The following is an 18,390-nucleotide window of genomic DNA, read 5'->3' as shown; positions in this document are numbered from 1 at the left end:
CTAAGCACTTAATTAGCTTGATGGGTCTTAATTCAACATTGATTACATTATAAATCTATTAATTTTTCTGTATTTCTAAAATACAGATGGAGAGGAGGAATGTCCTCTGAGAGGAATTTAATCATTGTATTAAGAACAAATTAAAAGGCCAACAGCGGGATCCCTGGGTGGCGCAGCGGTTTAGCGCCTGCCTCTGGCCCAGGGCGCGATCCTGGAAACCCGGGATCGAATCCCACGTCAGGCTCCCGGTGCATGGAGCCTACTTCTCCCTCTGCCTATGTCTCTGCCTCTCTCTCTCTCTCTCTCTGTGTGTGTGTGACTATCATGAATAATAAAAATTAAAAAAAAATGATTTAAAAAAAAAAAATAAATAAATAAAAGGCCAACAGCTCCCACTTAATGGTTCCAATAGGGCATTTGTATTCTTCTTCATTGTTTTTAATATAAAAACTTCCTTGAGCTCTATGGAACAGAGCAAAGAGAAATTGACTCTTTTTGTTGGACAAATCATTAACTGGAAAATATTTGTTATATCAAGATCTTAAGGCAAAGGTAAATATTACCCTTATTGAAAGAAATGAAAAAATCTTTCAATACTTACCTAATACTTATTTATACCTAACTTTTCTTTAAATACTATCATTTAATTTTTGTTTCTCTGCTTGAGTGTTTCCAAATTATGTAAATTTAATAGTGTTTAATCTTTTACAAAATGACACTACTACTTAGAAGACTATTATTTTTTTTTTATTGAAACATACACAACTAATTATTGGGGAGATACAAACAGAGACATACACAGGCAAACATACTACAGAAAGTTTAGACTAAACTCTGTACTTCACTAGAGACTTCATCTGTATTTCTATTAAATCTTCAGGGTAGGGGACTCTAAGATCATTGATAAATACTTCTAGAGGAGCTGTTTGTGGAGCACCTGGGTAGATCAGTTGGTTAAGTGTCCAACTCTTGATTTCTGCTCAGGTTATGATCTCAGGGTTGTGAGATTGAGCCCCACATTAGGCTCCCTGCTCAGCATAGAGTCTGCTTGAGATTCTCTTGCTCTCTCTCTCCCTCTGCCCTTTTCCCAACTGTACAGGTGCTCTCTCTCTCTCTCTCTCAAATAAATAAATAAATAAATAAATAAATAAATAAATAAATAAATAAAATATTTACTGTTAAGTCATCCTGGGAAGAATCACTGCCACTTATCACTATAGCGACACAGTATTTACCTATCTGGACCCTGCGGTGTGCCTATAAATGCCATAACATATGCTTCTTCGTTTTGGAGAAACTCCAATTGTTCCATTGATTAGCTCAGAAAGAGTACTCCTTATTAGGAGATGAGGAAAGATTACATTTAACAAGATAAACATCAAAAATGGAGTGCAAGGTTGGTTTAACATCTAAAAGCAATTAATGTAACATACCATATAAATAGAACAAAGCAAAAAAACCCATGATCAACCTAATAGATTCAGAAAATTCGCTTAACAAAATCCAATACGCCTCATGATAAAACTTCTTCAACCTGATAAAAACATCTTTAAAAGAACAAAGCTAACACCATCCACAGTGATGAAAGACTAAATGCTTTGCCTCTGAATGAGAATAAGACAAAGATGCCCATTCTTATCACTTCTATATCACATTGTACTAGTGTTTATAGTCATTGCAATAATGAAAAAAGAAAAAAAGCATCTAGATGGGAATTGAAGAAGTAAAACTGTCATTGCTTACAGATAACATGACCATTTATATAAAAAATCAGATATTATCTACAAAAAAGCTCCTAGAACTAATAAATGAGTTATGCAAAGTTGGAGGATGCAAGATAATATAAAAAATCAATAATTGTATTTCTATTTAGTAACAGTGAAAATTCTACAAATGAAATTAAGATATGATTTTATTTACATTAGCATCAAAAAGAGTAAAATAAAAAAAGTAAAATACTGAGGAATAGGTTTAACAATTTAACAAAGAAGAACAAGACTCATACATTGAAAACTAGAAAATATTGCTGAGAAAAATAGATATCTAATAAATAGTGGTGTACTTTGTTTATTGATAGAAATCTTAATCTTGCAAGATGGCAATTATCTTTAAATTGATCTCTAAATTCAGTGTAATCTCTATTAAAATCCCAATAGGGATTTTTATAGAAATTGGCAAGCCAATCCTAAAGTTACATGGAAATACAAAAGTTATAGAATTGCCAAACAATTTTGAAAAAGGAAAATAATATTGGTAGATTTATATTACTTGATTTCAGAACATACTGTAAAGGCACAGTAGTCAAGATGATGTGGTTTGGCACAAGAATAGGCATACAGATCAATAGAAGAGATTTGAGAGGGATCCCTGGGTGGCGCAGCAGTTTAGCGCCTGCCTTTGGTTGAGGGCACGATTCTGGAGACCCAGGATCAAATCCCACATCAGGCTCCCGGTGCATGGAGCCTGCTTCTCCCTCTGCCTGTGTCTCTGCCTCTTTCTCTCTCTGTGTGACCATCATAAATGAATAATAATAAAAAAATTAAAAAAAAAAGATTTGAGAGACCATATATAAGTCCTTACACTGTGGTAAATTGATTTAATTATTTTGAAGTTCATCAACATTAAACTTTTGTACCTTCTGCATCTGTCCCTGCAGGGTCAGCTTTTGCTAAGTAACAGCCTGAATGGGAACCAGACAACAGCTAGTGTTGGACATACCAGGTGGGCGGACCTTTTTTAAGAAACCCACAAAATTATGAATATAAAAATTATAAAAGTGAGTAGAATAAGAAAATGAATCACTAAACCTTATTTTTTAAAAAAAATCTGAAAAATACTACAAACACAACATTTAGAAAAATAAATTTTTCTAATAACAACAGTAGTAATGTTGACTATGACCTGCCCAACACCTCTATAACAATTTTCTTCCTGTTTTGGGGCAGCGTACACTTTATCTCTTCATAGGAAAAATTGTAATATTTCCTCTAGAAACTAAAAATATAATTCAATCTTTCCTCTATTGTGATTGGTGGAAACATAGAGGAGAAAGTTTGCTTGGCTCATCATTCATTACTGGTGATACCACATCTGGATTTCTTGCTCAGGCAGTGATCAGGAAAATCATGGCAAAATTCCAGTATGTTTTTTCACTGAACATGGATGCTGATGACCCCTGGCACAGAAGACAGTCCACTTTGATTAGGTCTTTGCTGCCCTTCTTCCCATGGGGAAGTATCTGAGATGGCAGACAGAAAAGTCATAGTGCCCTGCAGACAGGGAAATATCTCCTTGGCCCTTCTCCTTGGAGTCCAAAATAGGGACTGGGGTTATAAGTCGAGGCCCAGGATGACATGGAAGTATTCCTGGCAGCCTACAAGTCCCACTACAGTCTTAGTACCACTTCCAGCATGTAGAGGGTGACCACCAAGCTGGGCAGCACTTTCTGCCTCCTGCACATGGCTAGGGCCACTTCTTTCTTTGTTACCCAGAGAATACTGCAAGCTTTAGAGCAGGTGCAATTGAGAGACTCTAAATATTAAGCTTTGCTAACAACATGGTAAATCTATAAATCCACTTCTGACCACAGCTAACATCTCTCTGAAGGGTATCTGTGTACATGGCCAAACAGGCTTCAAAGCTTTTCTGTCACAGAATATTAGAAGGCAATTAGAAACAATTCGCCCTTGTTAGCATACATCCCCACAAAAGGCATTGAATTGGTTCACACTTTGGGTTTAGTTGAATGGAGATAGGCCAGTAGACAGATTGAGTAGGGTGAGAGTAATGGTGAGTGTGGAAGCAAAGGAAGACAGGAGGGATATGAGGGTCCTTAGTAGCAATAAAATTGTCTAGCAGTTAGATTCATAAACCATTGCTCAAGTGGTCTATTTTACCACATAAAGCTGTACTATAAAGGAAAGGGAATAGAGCAGATTGCTAAGAAGCTACTTCTTTGCTATGAGGACTTTTTTTGAAAGAGCTGGACACAGGGAGAGAACAATGCTTCCTGTCTGGCAGAGAGGGCAATTAGTACTGGGATCAGGAGTCATACTGCAGACAGAGAGAGTCTCGGACAAGAGATAGCAGACATGAGAGCATGAACAGGTTCCCAGGGTTACACAGGCCAGGTCCTGATCAGCACATCCATGGACATACCTTAGCTGAGGTAGCATCATTTAGAGTCCAAGGACCTAGTGGCAGGAAGGAAGAGTTCTGGCAGTGATGGGAGAGGGGAAAAAGTGGGCACCCAGGAGATCACACTGAAGTCATAATTGCTGAATCTCTTAGCATGCCTGTGGGCATATGTTTAAGGTGCTGGAGTCCAGGGGCAGATGCTTTCCTGAACGCAGAACATCAGCTGGTGCGAAGCAACCAATGAGCCGACTCCAACTGCATGCAACACACTCTTTCTCTTTCCTAGAAAATTCTAGACAAACCCAAGAGGGAAAGGACTGAGATTTTGTTACTTGATAAACTGAAGCTATTTGTCTATCCGTCTATCAAATGTAAGATTAGAAGTAACTATGAGAAACTACGGTGGGTGGGACTTAGAGGAACATCAGATGACCTATTTTGAATTGCCTTCGCATTAAGAATTCTCCAGGAAGAGCCACATCCACTGAGAGTCACCTGGTTGCTTTCAGAGCAAGAAATGACCAGCAATATAGCCCTACTTCTGCAATCAACAGCCTCTAGTGACTGATGAGGAGATGCTAGTGTTCTGTTTCCCACAAGAGTCTCCCAGACATATGGCAGGGCTGAAGGATGCCTTGGTGGTCCTGTTGGCTAGTCAGCAGAGAGAGTGGGAATAATAAAGCTCAGACCTTCTAAACAACACCATCAGGTAAGTTATCACTGGGTACATAAAAATAATGGTCATGAAAAGATCTTTACTGATCTTCATGTTTATAAAGATAGTCCATGTTTATTTTTAAACAATGTAAAAATATGGAAAGTAGAAAACCAAAGGCTTCCAGTTATCTCCCTTCCCAGGAAATATTGTTTAACCATTTATATCCTTCCAGAATTTTTAAAATGTAGATAGATATTCCACATTTATATGTATGTAACTCAAATCTTTCTAAGTTTTCCAGGATATTGGGGTCACCTTTTACATGAATAATCAAATAAGATAACTTCAGTCCCCATCTTAAGTAGCTTTGGGATCTGACATTTTCTTCAGTTGTTTCAGCCATTCCTGAGGAGGATACTAATATGTGGGTGGTTGTTACCTCCAGATCTTGTTCTGAAATCGACTGCATATTGGTTTGTATTGGCTCCTCTTTACTGCTACTGACTGCTCCAGCTTTTCTCTGGTTTTCTTTTCTTCAAACCTTGAACATGGTCTCACCTCACTTTCCAAGGCCCTGGTTACATAGATACATTTGTGTGACATTAAATTTTACTGACGGATTGGAGTTTGGGAGAAAATACAGAAATTACCTTGTGCTCATAATATGCTTTTACATTTAACTTCTACTCGGTTATAGTTCATGGTCCTGTGCTATTTATGGGCAGTTATTAATAATTGTCATTAGGACCCACAGCATCTTTAATGGCTAAATTCATAGAGTGCCTAAAGGGGACCCCACAATGGTTCTTGTGCTAAGAACCATTTATGCATTACCTTTTTATCTTCACAGCAACCCTGGGAGGTGGGTATTAACACCATCATTATTGACAGAGAAAACTGAGGTTTAGGGAGGTAGCTTATCCAGTCACACAGCTAACTAACATATGGAGAAGTTTTGAACCTAGGCCAACTGTTCTCAACTACTGTGCCATTCTGCTCCCACGCCTTCACAATGATAAAAGATGTTGCCCATCCTCGTAATTACTACTGTTTCTCACAAAAATCCATTTCATTGAGATTGCATCCTACCAGGAAGCTCTGGCCTTTCCTGTGGCCAACATCTTTATCTTCACCTTTCAAAACTTTTTTTTTTGTTTTGTTTTGTTTTACTCTTACAATCTCCCTCCAGAACAATTCCTCTTTTCTTCAATGGCTATTCTAGTCTTAACTAATCTTGAATGAGCTTGAATGAACCTTCGTTTTACCTTAAGACTCACTTTGGCATGAGGACAAATCAATGTGTATATTCAATTTTCTCAGCTCTGTTGCCTCTTTTTTCATGTTTTCTAGACTGAAAAGTAGGACTCTAGAAATTAGTATCTATACAAAGCATGAGAAAACCCCAGAAGCCACAGAAATATCACATGGAAGACTTCATTGTTGTGCTAGGCATCTTTGGCAGTGTTACTGACAATGAGCTGTGTCTGTGCAATGAGCTGGCTTAGTGTAGAATCTGGACATGAATTGGGGCAGGGTATTTGTTTTCACAAATACACATTTATCATAAAGTGTTAGTAGAGCTGCAATTATCTAGTGCGATAGATGCCTGTAGCTGATCTGACAAATCTTATTTGGTTTTTCCTCTTTCATAGGGCATAAGAAGCATTTCTAATTTCAGACGAATTAATATAAATGTGGGTCCAGATTGAATGATATTAGCTTCCTCCATATTATCCCAGATACTTGAATATCTTGAGAAATCTATTGTAATGTCACAGATGCTGTGAAACTGGATTTTGAGACTTAGGAACCAATAGGATTTTATGGCACTTCTTTTTGACTACAAATGGAAGCGTCTCCTTGAAAACAAGGGTTATGCTGCATTAAACAATTCTCACAATTTAGCAGTATGTATCAAAGCTGAACAAAAAGGCATGTGCCATTTGAGCAGGATCCCAACCTGTATCCTGGGACTTGTAGGAATTTAGCCTAGGAAACAAGAAAAGACACTCTATCATCCGAGATGTTAATTGCCATGTAATAGGAAAAACTTTGAAGTGATATATTATACCCTACATAGCAGAGCAGTTGTTTGAATTATTGAAAGCCTGCTTGATTTTATGTTTTGCAGAACATGAAGATTTTATAGAAGTATGAAATGATGCTAAAGATATGATGTAAGTAAAAAATAGGATACAAAATTGTATGTTTCTTTTGCCCACAACAATTTAAATTCCACAGTTCTATGTTCTGGAAGAAGGAATATACCTTCTGTGACTCCTACTCTTCCTGCCTTGCCCTGCTGCCCTGAGTCAGGGGTTTTTACCTCAAGTAGTAAAGAATGGTTAAAGCCACTATTAAATGTCCAAGGTGTCACCTGCATAACTTCTGGAATATGTGGACCTGTACAATTCTCAAAAGATACAGAGATTGACCATACAGTAGAACTAGGACGGAAACTTATTCCCATTCTGAAAGCTGAAAAAATTCCAGCCTATGCCTTGTTGCCAAAAAGACAAGACACTGTACCTCTGATCCCTTGCACCAGGGCTTCACGAAGTGTAGTTGATAAGCCCTGGATTGGAATAAGCTGGTTAAAATACAGATTTCTGAGCCTATGAAAAACCTACCTCACTAGAAATCCCTGTGGGACCTGTCAATCTACATTTTAAGAAACTCCTTATGAAATTCCACAGGACTGCACTGCCTTATGCCATCATCTCCCATCACTGTTCCTTCACCTCCTCTATGATTCCTGCATTACTGGCACTCTGGAAACCTCTGCCCCCTGGCCCTGGTTTGCCTGGTTCTGCACCTCAGCTTTGCTATCTGAAGCCCATGATCCTTAGGAGACCTTGGCCTTCCTTTTTTTATACTTCTCTGCTGTGTGCTTTCTATCACCACTTGAGCTTTTGGGGGAGGAGGCATTTCTGGAGGAAGCATCCTGCCATAGCTCTACAGCTATGTGGTGCAGCTACTAGACCCCATGCCCCTTCTCCCTCTAATACTCTCACTCTTGTTCTCAGCTCACCTGCCACTGAAAGAGGCAGAAGGAAATGGAGAGGATCATTAGCATTTACCAATTCTTTCCTTGCCAAAAATCACCATTATCTATGTCATATTCCTCTCATGAAATATGTCATCTCTCTCTTTCAGGTATAGAAGATTTTATTTATTTCTTTGGGAGAGAGGGAAAGTATGAGCAGGGTGAGGGAGAAGCATATTCCCCACTAAGCAGGGAGCCCCACATGGGGGCTCTATCCCAGGATCACCTACCTATCTGAGCCGAAGGCAGATGCTTAGCCAGCTGAGCCACCCAGGTGCCTCCCACCCTTCCAGGTATAGAAAAGCAAAAACAAACACACAAATAAGACAATAATGTTAATGTTATCTTTTTAAAATTTTAGTTTACCAAAAATGTTAGGAAGAATCATATAACCCTCAAAAAGAAAGTCTTTCCTGATTCTCTATTGAATCACCCATCCAACAATAGTATTTATTTAAAAGAGAATGCCAGTAATGTTTTACAAATTCCAAATTGGCCTTGCTTTTAAAGTCTCCCTAAAATAGAACAAAAGACAAACAAAAACCCGTCAATTATCTTTTTTATATAAAAAAGAGAGAAAACCTTCATTTTGATTTTTCTATATTTTATCTTCCACATTTTCAGAAAATAAAAATAATAGCATGAAAACCAAGATAACACTATATACTTGGGCAAGGAAATACATATTAGTTAACAGGCATCTTCTAATGCACACTACTTCCAAATCCAAGTGTAGCCTTTTATTCACTTCACCAAAAGGTAGTCCTGACCCCAAGAAATAAGTGACTAATTAAAGATTAGGTTCTCTTATCTCTATTCATACATTTAGAAAATTGACTTGATAACAAGCCTGGATGAATTGAGATTGTTCCCCCTGCATGTATTCCTGGGGTTTCTTTGTGGTCCCAGTGCCTCAGAATATGCAGCTGCTAGTCTTCTCTTGCCCCAGAAAGGGAGGTGATTCTCTCTGAGCATTCCTCCCACTACACATTTTTTTAAGTACACTCAATGCCCAACATGGGGCTCGAATTCATGATCCCAAGATCAAGCGTTGCATACCCTACCAACTAAGCCAGCCAGGGACCCCTCTCTGCTACACATTTTGTGAATGTTGAAGTCCAGATGTGTGCTGTTTTACGATGCCCTCCTTGTTGGTGCTTGATTGTGTTTGAATCTTCACGGGGTTCATGAATCCATCACCTCTCAAATAAAAATAATAATAGTGATAATAACTTAAAGAATAATAGCTTAAAGAAAATCAAACACTTTGACTTGAATGAACTGGGCTCCAAGACCTTAAAACAGGACTTTCCTTTATGGAATATGAATTGAGCAGAGTTTGCGATAAATCCAGCAGAGAAAGGGTCACTTTCTCTTCTCAGCTTCAACAGAGTTCTCCCAGGGATTAAACAGAATCTTGGTTCAGTGAAAAGCTTCAGTGAGCAAAGTAACTCTCCTTTCCATCCAAAGACCTGCCTGATGATCTCAGTTCAATCAAGCTTGTATTTCATGTTGGCACCCTTAGATTTGAATCCCTTCAAGGTATGCTTTTTGGCTTCTGTAGAGGTACATGACTGTGGATACATTTGGCCATACTTACAGAGATTCATTTATAATCTTAGCATTGAAAGATCAGAAAATTTGTTTTAACTGGTTTATAGTTTTGATATTTTTGTGGTATTATAGTCCTTCAGTCTATCTATGTTTAAAGAATCAAGCTTATGCAAGATGAATGGAATAAGCCTGACACATAATTAATACATTTTTTGGGTTTCAAATAAAGAAGAGATTTCACAGAAAAAAAAAATCAATTCAATGAACTATTCCAGGCAATAGCCTAAGTATTGAAAAGCATATTATAAACCATAAATAACAGAAATATCAAATATCTAGAATAACAGCACAAAGGATAAAATATTAGAAAATATCAAATTTGTTTTCTAAACTTTTAGTGGTTAATTTTTAAAGGGAATAAAAATAATAAGACATTGTTTGTAGTCTCAGATTTTGTTGAAAATAATATTTCACAGTTGATTACTACATCAGTTGGCTCCATTGGAAGAAAGAACATGATTGAATGAGAAGCTTTGACATTTGAAAATCAACATTGTTTACATTTGAGAAAATTCACCCATAGGTTGTGTTTAGCGAACTTAAAGTGATTTATAAACAAGTAAAATTTATTCTCTGTTCACATTACCTCCTATCAATTATATTTTTCTTACAGTTTATTTATTTATTTTTTTTTCGGTGCACATCTATTTATTCATTCATTCATTTATTTATTTATTTATTTAATTTTTATTTATTTATTTATTTATTTATTTTTTGAATTTATTTTTTATTGGTGTTCAGTTTACCAACATACAGAATAACCCCCAGTGCCCGTCACCCATTCACTCCCACCCCCCGCCCTCCTCCCCTTCTACCACCCCTAGTTCGTTTCCCAGAGTTAGCAGTCTTTACGTTCTGTCTTTTCTTACAGTTTAATAACTATAAACACTCTAAATGAAGCCATATTTCCAGAGTGGGCAGCGATCACAATTCTTTTACATTATACTTGAATTCAAAACATTTCCCCATTTACAAATGATTTGAAAGGCTAACAAGAGAAGCAGTTGGGAGGTTCATAATTAGGAAACAAGTTAACAGTGGAGAAAAAGATGGTAGTGAATTTATATCCAGAAGATACAGAGAAAAGAAACACATAGAAATATTTTACTCAGTTAACCTATTGACTTTCTAATACAGAGCATGGTATTAAATCTTATGCACAACAGAATACATTGTGGATATACATGTTTTACTAGTCTGACCTTGGATCTTTAAAACTTTAAAACAGAATGAAGTTGTTCAGTTACAGAGGGAGTTTCATGTTTATATTTATACCCTTCACCCTTTATTCCTCCCCCTCATCTTAAAAAAATTATTGAGTGACTAGTATGTAGTCAGTTGATACATATTGATACATATTTTATCATTTTCAGTTTAGAGAAAGCAGCTGAGTGAGCTGGTCAATGAAGGGTCTCAAACTCTCATGTTCCCAGACTTTCAATTTAGAAGGGGAGACAGAGCCAAGAGTTAACTGACTCCTGTTGGATGCAAATATGAGTGGAGGTGAAGTATTACTATCCCATGGATGAGAAAATAAACTTCTTTCTCTTGTATTTCAGAATCTACCCTAAGAGCAAACATCTTGATCTTCTCTCAGACTTAACTTAGTGTAAGCAGGGGTCCAAAAATTTAAAAGCTAGGATGTCTTGAGGTTAAGCACTTGCCATCCTACTATACCTGTGGTGTTGTCTTACAATCTTTCTCCTCTTCAATTGCAATACTCCATCCCTTTAACAACTTTGCTATATTTACTTATATATTATGTGTATTTTTAATATATTTTATAGTTCATTTTATTACATATATATATTACATATATATATTATCTGTATACAAATTCTTGCATTAGCTCATATAAAATTAATTTAGCTCAGATTTCCTGGAATACGATAGCCTGAGTACCTGCTAGAAAGCCATGTGCAGCACAGGTGCACAGGGGAACTTTTTTCCAGGAAAATTACATACATTTCAGTTCTATATGAACTCAGTGAAAGATGTTCCATGTCCTGAAAAGACACAAGCCCGACAGCATTGTCTCAGGGTTGCAAGTAGAATGACAAATGAAAGGTGTGTTAGTCTACTCTCCCTCTTTCCATGCATGTTTACATACTTGCTTCCATTTGCCCCTGTGCGTACCTTGAGACATTTCTCTCTAGTGATTTGTTCTAAACTGATTTGATTTGATTTGATCTAAACTGTTCAGAAGGGGAAAGTTGGTCTCAGTAAAACAATACATGACTATCTCAAAGAAAGGAGAATTCAAGATGTTTTGTATGAAATTATGAATTGCAAATATGTATTAACTGTTCCATCTAAATTGACAGTAACAGTAATAGTATCCTCATCATGGAACATATGATGGGAAATTGATCCATATTTTCTTTTTAAAGTTTTTATCTTATCATGAAAAAACCTTTGAAAACTAAAAATTTATTTCATTTTGGTAGACAGATTACCAAAGTATTCCAAGTGATTTTTGATTCTCTGTTGTATCACTCCACTGCCCTGATAGCTGAATTAATATAAAGCTAACACCATTTTCTAGTATAATTAGTTTGGTTCATCTGCCATGTGGAGATCTGAGTCTAGTTAGCTAAATGACAGTTTTATGGCATATTTAAACATCCATATATTCTAAGGACAGAAATAACCTTCTTCTTTATACTCAAGTAAATATTTCCCAGTAATATTTCTTAGGACAATATTGTTTAAGTTAAACAACCAAGTGTTCCTTTTGTATTCTTTTTATACAATAACTGGGCATGCTTTCATCAGTGTGCTGGCATAACAAATATCTGTAAGAGAGAAGCAAGGAATAAATCTAATTGGGTCACATTCTTCTTACTTAGAAACTCTAGCATTCTTTTCCACTTTAATACTTACAATAACAAACACAACTTTTCCTTTTTTAGTGAAGAATAACCAAATAAACATAATCTTTTTGTGGAATTTAAACTAACATAAAAAGACCATTTTGGCTAAGTATGCAAGGAAGAATAAAATTCTTAAAAGACTTTGCATTCAGTGTTCTTTCTAGAGTTTTCCAATGCTACTTTGTATAGGAATCCGGTATTTAAAGTTTAATATTATGAGGAATGGGGTTCACAATGTCTATGTTAAAAAGTGAGGTTGGAGGAAATGCTGAAGGTGGATAAATAGATATAGTGAAATTAACACCCCTTTTCCCATTTTAGAGATCTGAAAAGTGTTAGCTTCAGTATGGAGGTTTTTGCTATTTAAATAAGATTTAAGAAGTAGATAAGAGATTACAAACTTGGGTTAAAGCAAACTCTAAGTAGAAAACTCAGGGATTTCACTAGCCAAAAATTTTCAGTGATTTCAATGAGAAAGAGCCAGGTGAGTGCTATAGACATTAAGAAGAATAGAAATGAGTGAAAGGGAGACCATGGCACACTCCACCTCCTGATCTGGAGGACTGAGATGTCATGGCTGATACTATTGGGGATTATGAATGCTTTGGGGAGGTAGCAGACTATAATAGATGAGGGTTTTATCAAGATAATGTGACTGAAGTTCAAGCTAAAATTTCATCTACTCCTTTAATAATTCTATAAATATTTATTGAACACTTACTATTTATTTGCCAAGCACTATTCTTGAATCATGGGACACAGTAAATGAATCAGAACAAAATCCTTGTTCTTAATAGAGTATATGTTCCCATTGGAATATAGGCAATTAAAAAAAAATAAAGTCATTAGTATGTTCAATGATGCTAAGTGTTAAGGAGGGGAAAAAGGAGAAAAGAAAAAAGAAAAAAGAGAAGGAGGACAGGAAGTATAAGAGAGGGTCTGAAGTTTTAGATAAGGTGACTAGGGAAGAGACTAGCAAGTGAAAAAATCTTAAAGCAGGAGGCTACCTGTGTGCATTTATAACTAATACTTCTGTTCCTAGAAATATAATGGACTAAAAAATTATGAACACTCCCTTTAGAAACATCTTAAAATTCTGGATATGATACAATAATGCAACTTGTATTAGATTTCTATATCTCTGTAACAAATTACCTAATGGCTAAAAATAACAGTAAGCATTCATTGTTTCTTACAGCTTTTGTAATTCAAGATTCAGGAACAGTAGCTGGCATCTACTTTCAAGTGGCTCCCTCACATAGTTGGCAACTTCATGCTCATTGTTGGTGGGAAGCCTTAGTTCATCCCCATGTGGGCCTCTCCATTGGCTGCTTGAATGTCCTTACGACATGATGCAGGTTTACCCTAGAGCAAGCCATCCCTGAGAGACGCAAAGATAGCAGCTGCAACATTTTTAGGACCTATCCTTGGAAGACATACATTGTCATTTCCACATTACCCCAATGGACACATGGTGTTAACAACCACAATTCCATGTGGGAAGGAATGACACAAGAACGTGAATATCAGAAAGATCATTGAAGGCCATCCTGGAAACATCACCCGATATATAGGTGTGCACTCAAGAAATAAGAAAAAATAGTAGAAGAAGCTAAAAACCTTAGTGCTAAACAACACTAAATTAATAGTTACTCCCAAAGGATTTGACAATCAGTCTCCATCCTCCTGGATCTGAAGCATAATCTAACCACAGTAGTTCTTAATAATTAAGGCTTACATTCAGAAAGATAAGGATTTGGAATAAGAATCTTAGAATACAACTGGAATCCTGAAAGTGTTACACACTTACTAAAAGGGGAACTAGAAAAATCTGACCACAGAGAAAGGAAAACAATAAGTACCATTTTTACTGGGCTGAGTGCAGTGGAAAAAAATTGTTCTCTAAGAATTTATAGCCACAGTCAGACCCTCACGTGGCTTCAGGTTTGGATTTACACTTTCCGCAGGCAGCAAGAATCCCAGATTAAAGAAAATTGACAAAAAGTAGTCCTAGGTTGGTAGCCATGAGGTATTGGGCAAAATCAATTATTAAATCCTCTCTAGAGATACACATTTTCAAACCATAACTTCTCTGATTCTCATGTAGTACTTAGTTAATAGATATGATTATACATTACAAAATTATAAAGCACACAAAGAGATAAGGCTTTATGGATGAGACTCAAAAGAAACAGTAAACTACATAACTGAACACTCGGGATTTCAGATTTAAAAATTATGAAGATAAAAATATAATGTAACTATTTTTAAAATGGTAAAGGAAATTTTAAAATGAAACAAACATAAAAATGATCAGTAAGCCCAGACCCGGAGAAGCGGGGACTTTAAAACTCCGCACCGGATTCTTCCCAGAGGGAAAAGCGCTCAGCACGGAAATCGGGCAGAACCGCAGGACGGGCAGGGAAGCCTCCAGATCCCTGGGGTCACTTAGAGGAGGGGCGCCCAGGTGAAAGCGCACCGCAGACCCCGCGGATCCGGGTGATGGGCTGGAGCCCACAGCCCCCGGAGCATCGGGGAGATGCCAGGGGTTGGGCGGGGGCTCCGAATGGAGATGGCTGAGCCCCAGATCCCCACGGGAGGGCGGCCCCGGCAGCGCAGGTCCAGCAGCACAGGCCCCGATCCCAGGGCGTCAAGTGGACACAGCTGGGGATCCTGCGTTCCTCCCCCCACCCACAGGCGGAGGCGGGGAGGGCACTGGACAGTGAGGACTCTCCTGCCGCGGGCGCCCCCAAGCTGTGCAGATCAGCACCCCCAGGAAGCATCCAGGCCCCTGCGGACTGGGAGACTGTGGTAGTTACTGCCGGGAGCTGACTCCAGAGCTGACTCCAGAGTTGGAGAGCTGGCCCCCACCAGTGTTATTGTTCCTCCTGGTGTCACCCCATGCCTGGGAGGGGTGGGGCCCCAGGGGACAGAGGCCTCATGGGGTAAACAGCTCCCACTGCCCCATGGAGGCAGCTCCCCCAGGTGCACACACCTGAGAATCAGCACAACAGCCCCTCCCCCAGAAGACCAGCTGGAAGGACAGGGGAAGAGCAAGTTCTTGACAGAGCAGCGCTGGAAAGCTCCAGGACCGAGGGAAAATTGAGGGGAAATAGTATACAGAATTAGAGGGTCCTTTTTTCTTTTTTTCCTTTTTCCATTATGACTCATTTTTTATCAGACTAAAAATGCCCAATATTTTTTCTCTTTTCCCACCTTAACTACAATATTTTACCTGCTCTTCATTTTTAAGTTTTTCCCTTTTTGACTTTCATATTTGTAGAATTACATCTTAGATATTTTTTTCACTTCTGCATTCCCTTCAACGTATTCAATTTAATTTTGGGAGATATACAAGATATGGGTTTTTGTTTTGTGCTCTTTGTTTTTTCTGCCTCGTTTTGTTTTACAATGGTGGAAGTTAATACCTTCTTCTTCTTCTTCTTCTTCTTCTTCTTCTTTTTTTTTTTTTTTTTGAGTTAATATCTTCTGGGATCCCTGGGTGGCGCAGCGGTTTGGCGCCTGCCTTTGGCCCAGGGCGTGATCCTGGAGACCCAGGATCGAGTCCCACATCGGGCTCCCGGTGCATGGAGCCTGCTTCTCCCTCTGCCTGTGTCTCTGCCTCCCTCTCTCTCTCTCTCTGTAACTATCATAAAAAAAAAAAAAAAAAAAAAGTTAATACCTTCTAAATCATGACCAGCATGCACCCAGAACCAAGTGGAACACAGTACTGGTTCATTCTGTGAGATTATATTCTCTCTTCCTTCCCATTCTGCCCCCTTTTTTTTTTTTATCTTGTTTATGTGTTGGTGGTCAATGGTGGGGCTCTCTACAAGTATTGCTGATTTATATAAATTTGGGATTGAGCATCTTCTAACATACAGAGCATAATACACTCAGGACCAGGAGGATCACCCTCTAGGACCCCTCAGGTAGAATACATTCTCCTTTCACTAAAATTTCATCAACACCACCATCCCCCAGCCACCCCTTTTCCCCCTCTTTTTCCTCTTTTCTTTACTTTTTTTTTCTTTTTCCTTTTAATTTTTTTTTCTTCTTTGTGGTTTTTGGCCTTTTATTTTTACTACTTTGATTTAAAATTTGTTTTTCACTTTAGTGGTTCTTTTATTTTGTTCTGAACTTTTTCATTTTCTGGTCTCTGACCTCTTTGGAATCATCTAGGGTGTATTTTACTTAGGTTGTGCATGATATTTTTGACTCAGCACACTTATGCAGCCACTCTCTGCACTAGACAAAATGACTAGAAGGAAGAATTCACCACAAAAGAAAAAACTGGAAACAGTACTATCTGCCACAGAGTTACAGAATATGGATTACAATTCGATGTCAGAAAGTCAAATCAGAAGTACAATTATAAAGCTACTAGTGGCTCTGGGAAAAAAAAAGCATAAAGGACTTTGTTACTGCAGAATTGAGATCTAATCAGTTGAAATTAAAAATAGATGAACTGAGATGAAATCCAAACTGGATGTCCAAACTGCTTGAGGTGGAAGAGAGAGTGAGTGACGTAGAAGACAAGTTGATGGTAAAGAAAGAAGCTGAGGAAAAAAGTGAAAAACAAGTAAGACCCTATGAGGAAAGGCTTAGGGAAATAAATGATTGCCTGAGAAGGAAGAATTAACATATAATTGGGTTTCCAGAATAGGAAAGTGTATTTGAACAGATCATAGCTGAGAACTTCCCTAATTTGGGGAGGGAAACAGGCATTCAGATCCAAGAGATAGACAGGATGCCCCCCTAAAATCAATAAAAACTGTCCAACACCTCGACATTTAATAGTGAAACTTGCGAATTCCAAAGATAAAGAGAAAATCCTTAAAGTAACTCGAGACAAGATATTCTTAACTTATATGGGGAGAAATATCAGATTAACAGTAGACCTCTCTACAGAGACCTGGCAGGCCAGAAAGAGCTGGCAGGATATATCCATGGCACTAAATGAGAAGAACATGCAGCCAAGAATACTTTATACAGCAAGGCTCTCATTCAGAATAGAAGGAGAGATAAAGAGATTCCAAGATAGACAGAAACTGAAAGAATATGTGACCACCAAACCTGCTCTGCAAGAAATATTAAGGGGACCCTGTAAAAGAAGGAGCACAGAGAAACAATTCACAAAAACAGGTACTGTATAGGTAATACAATGACACTAAATTCATATCTTTCAATAGTTACTCTGAACATGAATGGGCTAAAGGATCCCTTCAAAAGACAGGGTACCCGACTGGATAAAAAGCAAGACCCATCTATTTGCTGCCTACAAGAGACTCATTTGAGACCTAATTACACCTCTAGCCTGAAAATGATGGGGTGGAGAACCATTTACCATTCAAATGGTCCTCAAAAGAAAGCTGGGGTAGCAATCCTCATATTAAAGTTTATCCCAAAGACTGTAGTAAGAGATGAAGTAGGATACTATATCATACTTAAAGGGTTTATCCAACAAGAAGACCTAACAATCATGAATATTTATGTCCCTAATGTGGGAGCTGCTAAGTATATCAATCAATTAATAACCAAAGTAAAGATATACTTAGATAATAATACAGTAATAGTAGGAGACTTCAATACGACACTTTTTGCAAATGACAGCTCATCTAAGCACAACATCACCAAAGAAACAAGAGCCTTAAATGATACACTGGACCAGATGGATTTCACAGGTATATACAGAACTTTCCATCTGAACACAACTGAATACACATTCTTCTGAGGTGCACATAGAACTTTCTCCAGAATAGACCACGTACTGGGTCACAAATCAGGTCTCAATAACTACCAAAAGACTGGAATTGTCCCCTGCATATTTTCAGACCACAATGCTTTGAAACTAGAACTCAAGGACAGGAAGAAATTGGAAGGAACTCAAACACGTGGAGGTTAAAGAGCATCCTGCTAAAAGATGAATGGGTCAACCAGGAAATTAGAGAGGATTTAAAAAGATTCATGGAAACTAATGAAAATGAAGACACAACCATTCAAAATATTTGGGATAGAGCAAAAAGTGGTCCTAAGAGGGAAATACATCACAATACAAGCCT

General features: G+C 37.8%; 1 protein-coding gene across 3 annotated transcripts in view; it reads left to right on the top strand.

The window, feature by feature from the left end:
• The window catches only part of STX7 (syntaxin 7), a 62,503-nt gene extending 55,507 nt beyond the window's left edge, over positions 1-6,996 (top strand). For 2 of the 3 annotated variants that reach the window (XM_072823808.1, XM_072823811.1), the window contains 3 exons: positions 2,657-2,721; positions 4,597-4,846; positions 6,927-6,996. In XM_072823808.1, the coding sequence (XP_072679909.1) occupies positions 2,657-2,721; positions 4,597-4,705 (174 nt within the window). In that variant the 3' untranslated portion in view covers positions 4,706-4,846; positions 6,927-6,996. The remainder of the gene's footprint in view (positions 1-2,656; positions 2,722-4,596; positions 4,847-6,926) is intronic. The other variant, XM_072823817.1, reaches the window with a different exon arrangement.
• Positions 6,997-18,390: the final 11,394 nt, after the last annotated feature.

This window comes from Canis lupus, chromosome 1 (assembly GCF_048164855.1).
Source record: "Canis lupus baileyi chromosome 1, mCanLup2.hap1, whole genome shotgun sequence".
NCBI classification, from domain to species: Eukaryota; Metazoa; Chordata; class Mammalia; order Carnivora; family Canidae; genus Canis; species Canis lupus.
This window is presented reverse-complemented; position numbering and strand designations above follow the sequence as displayed.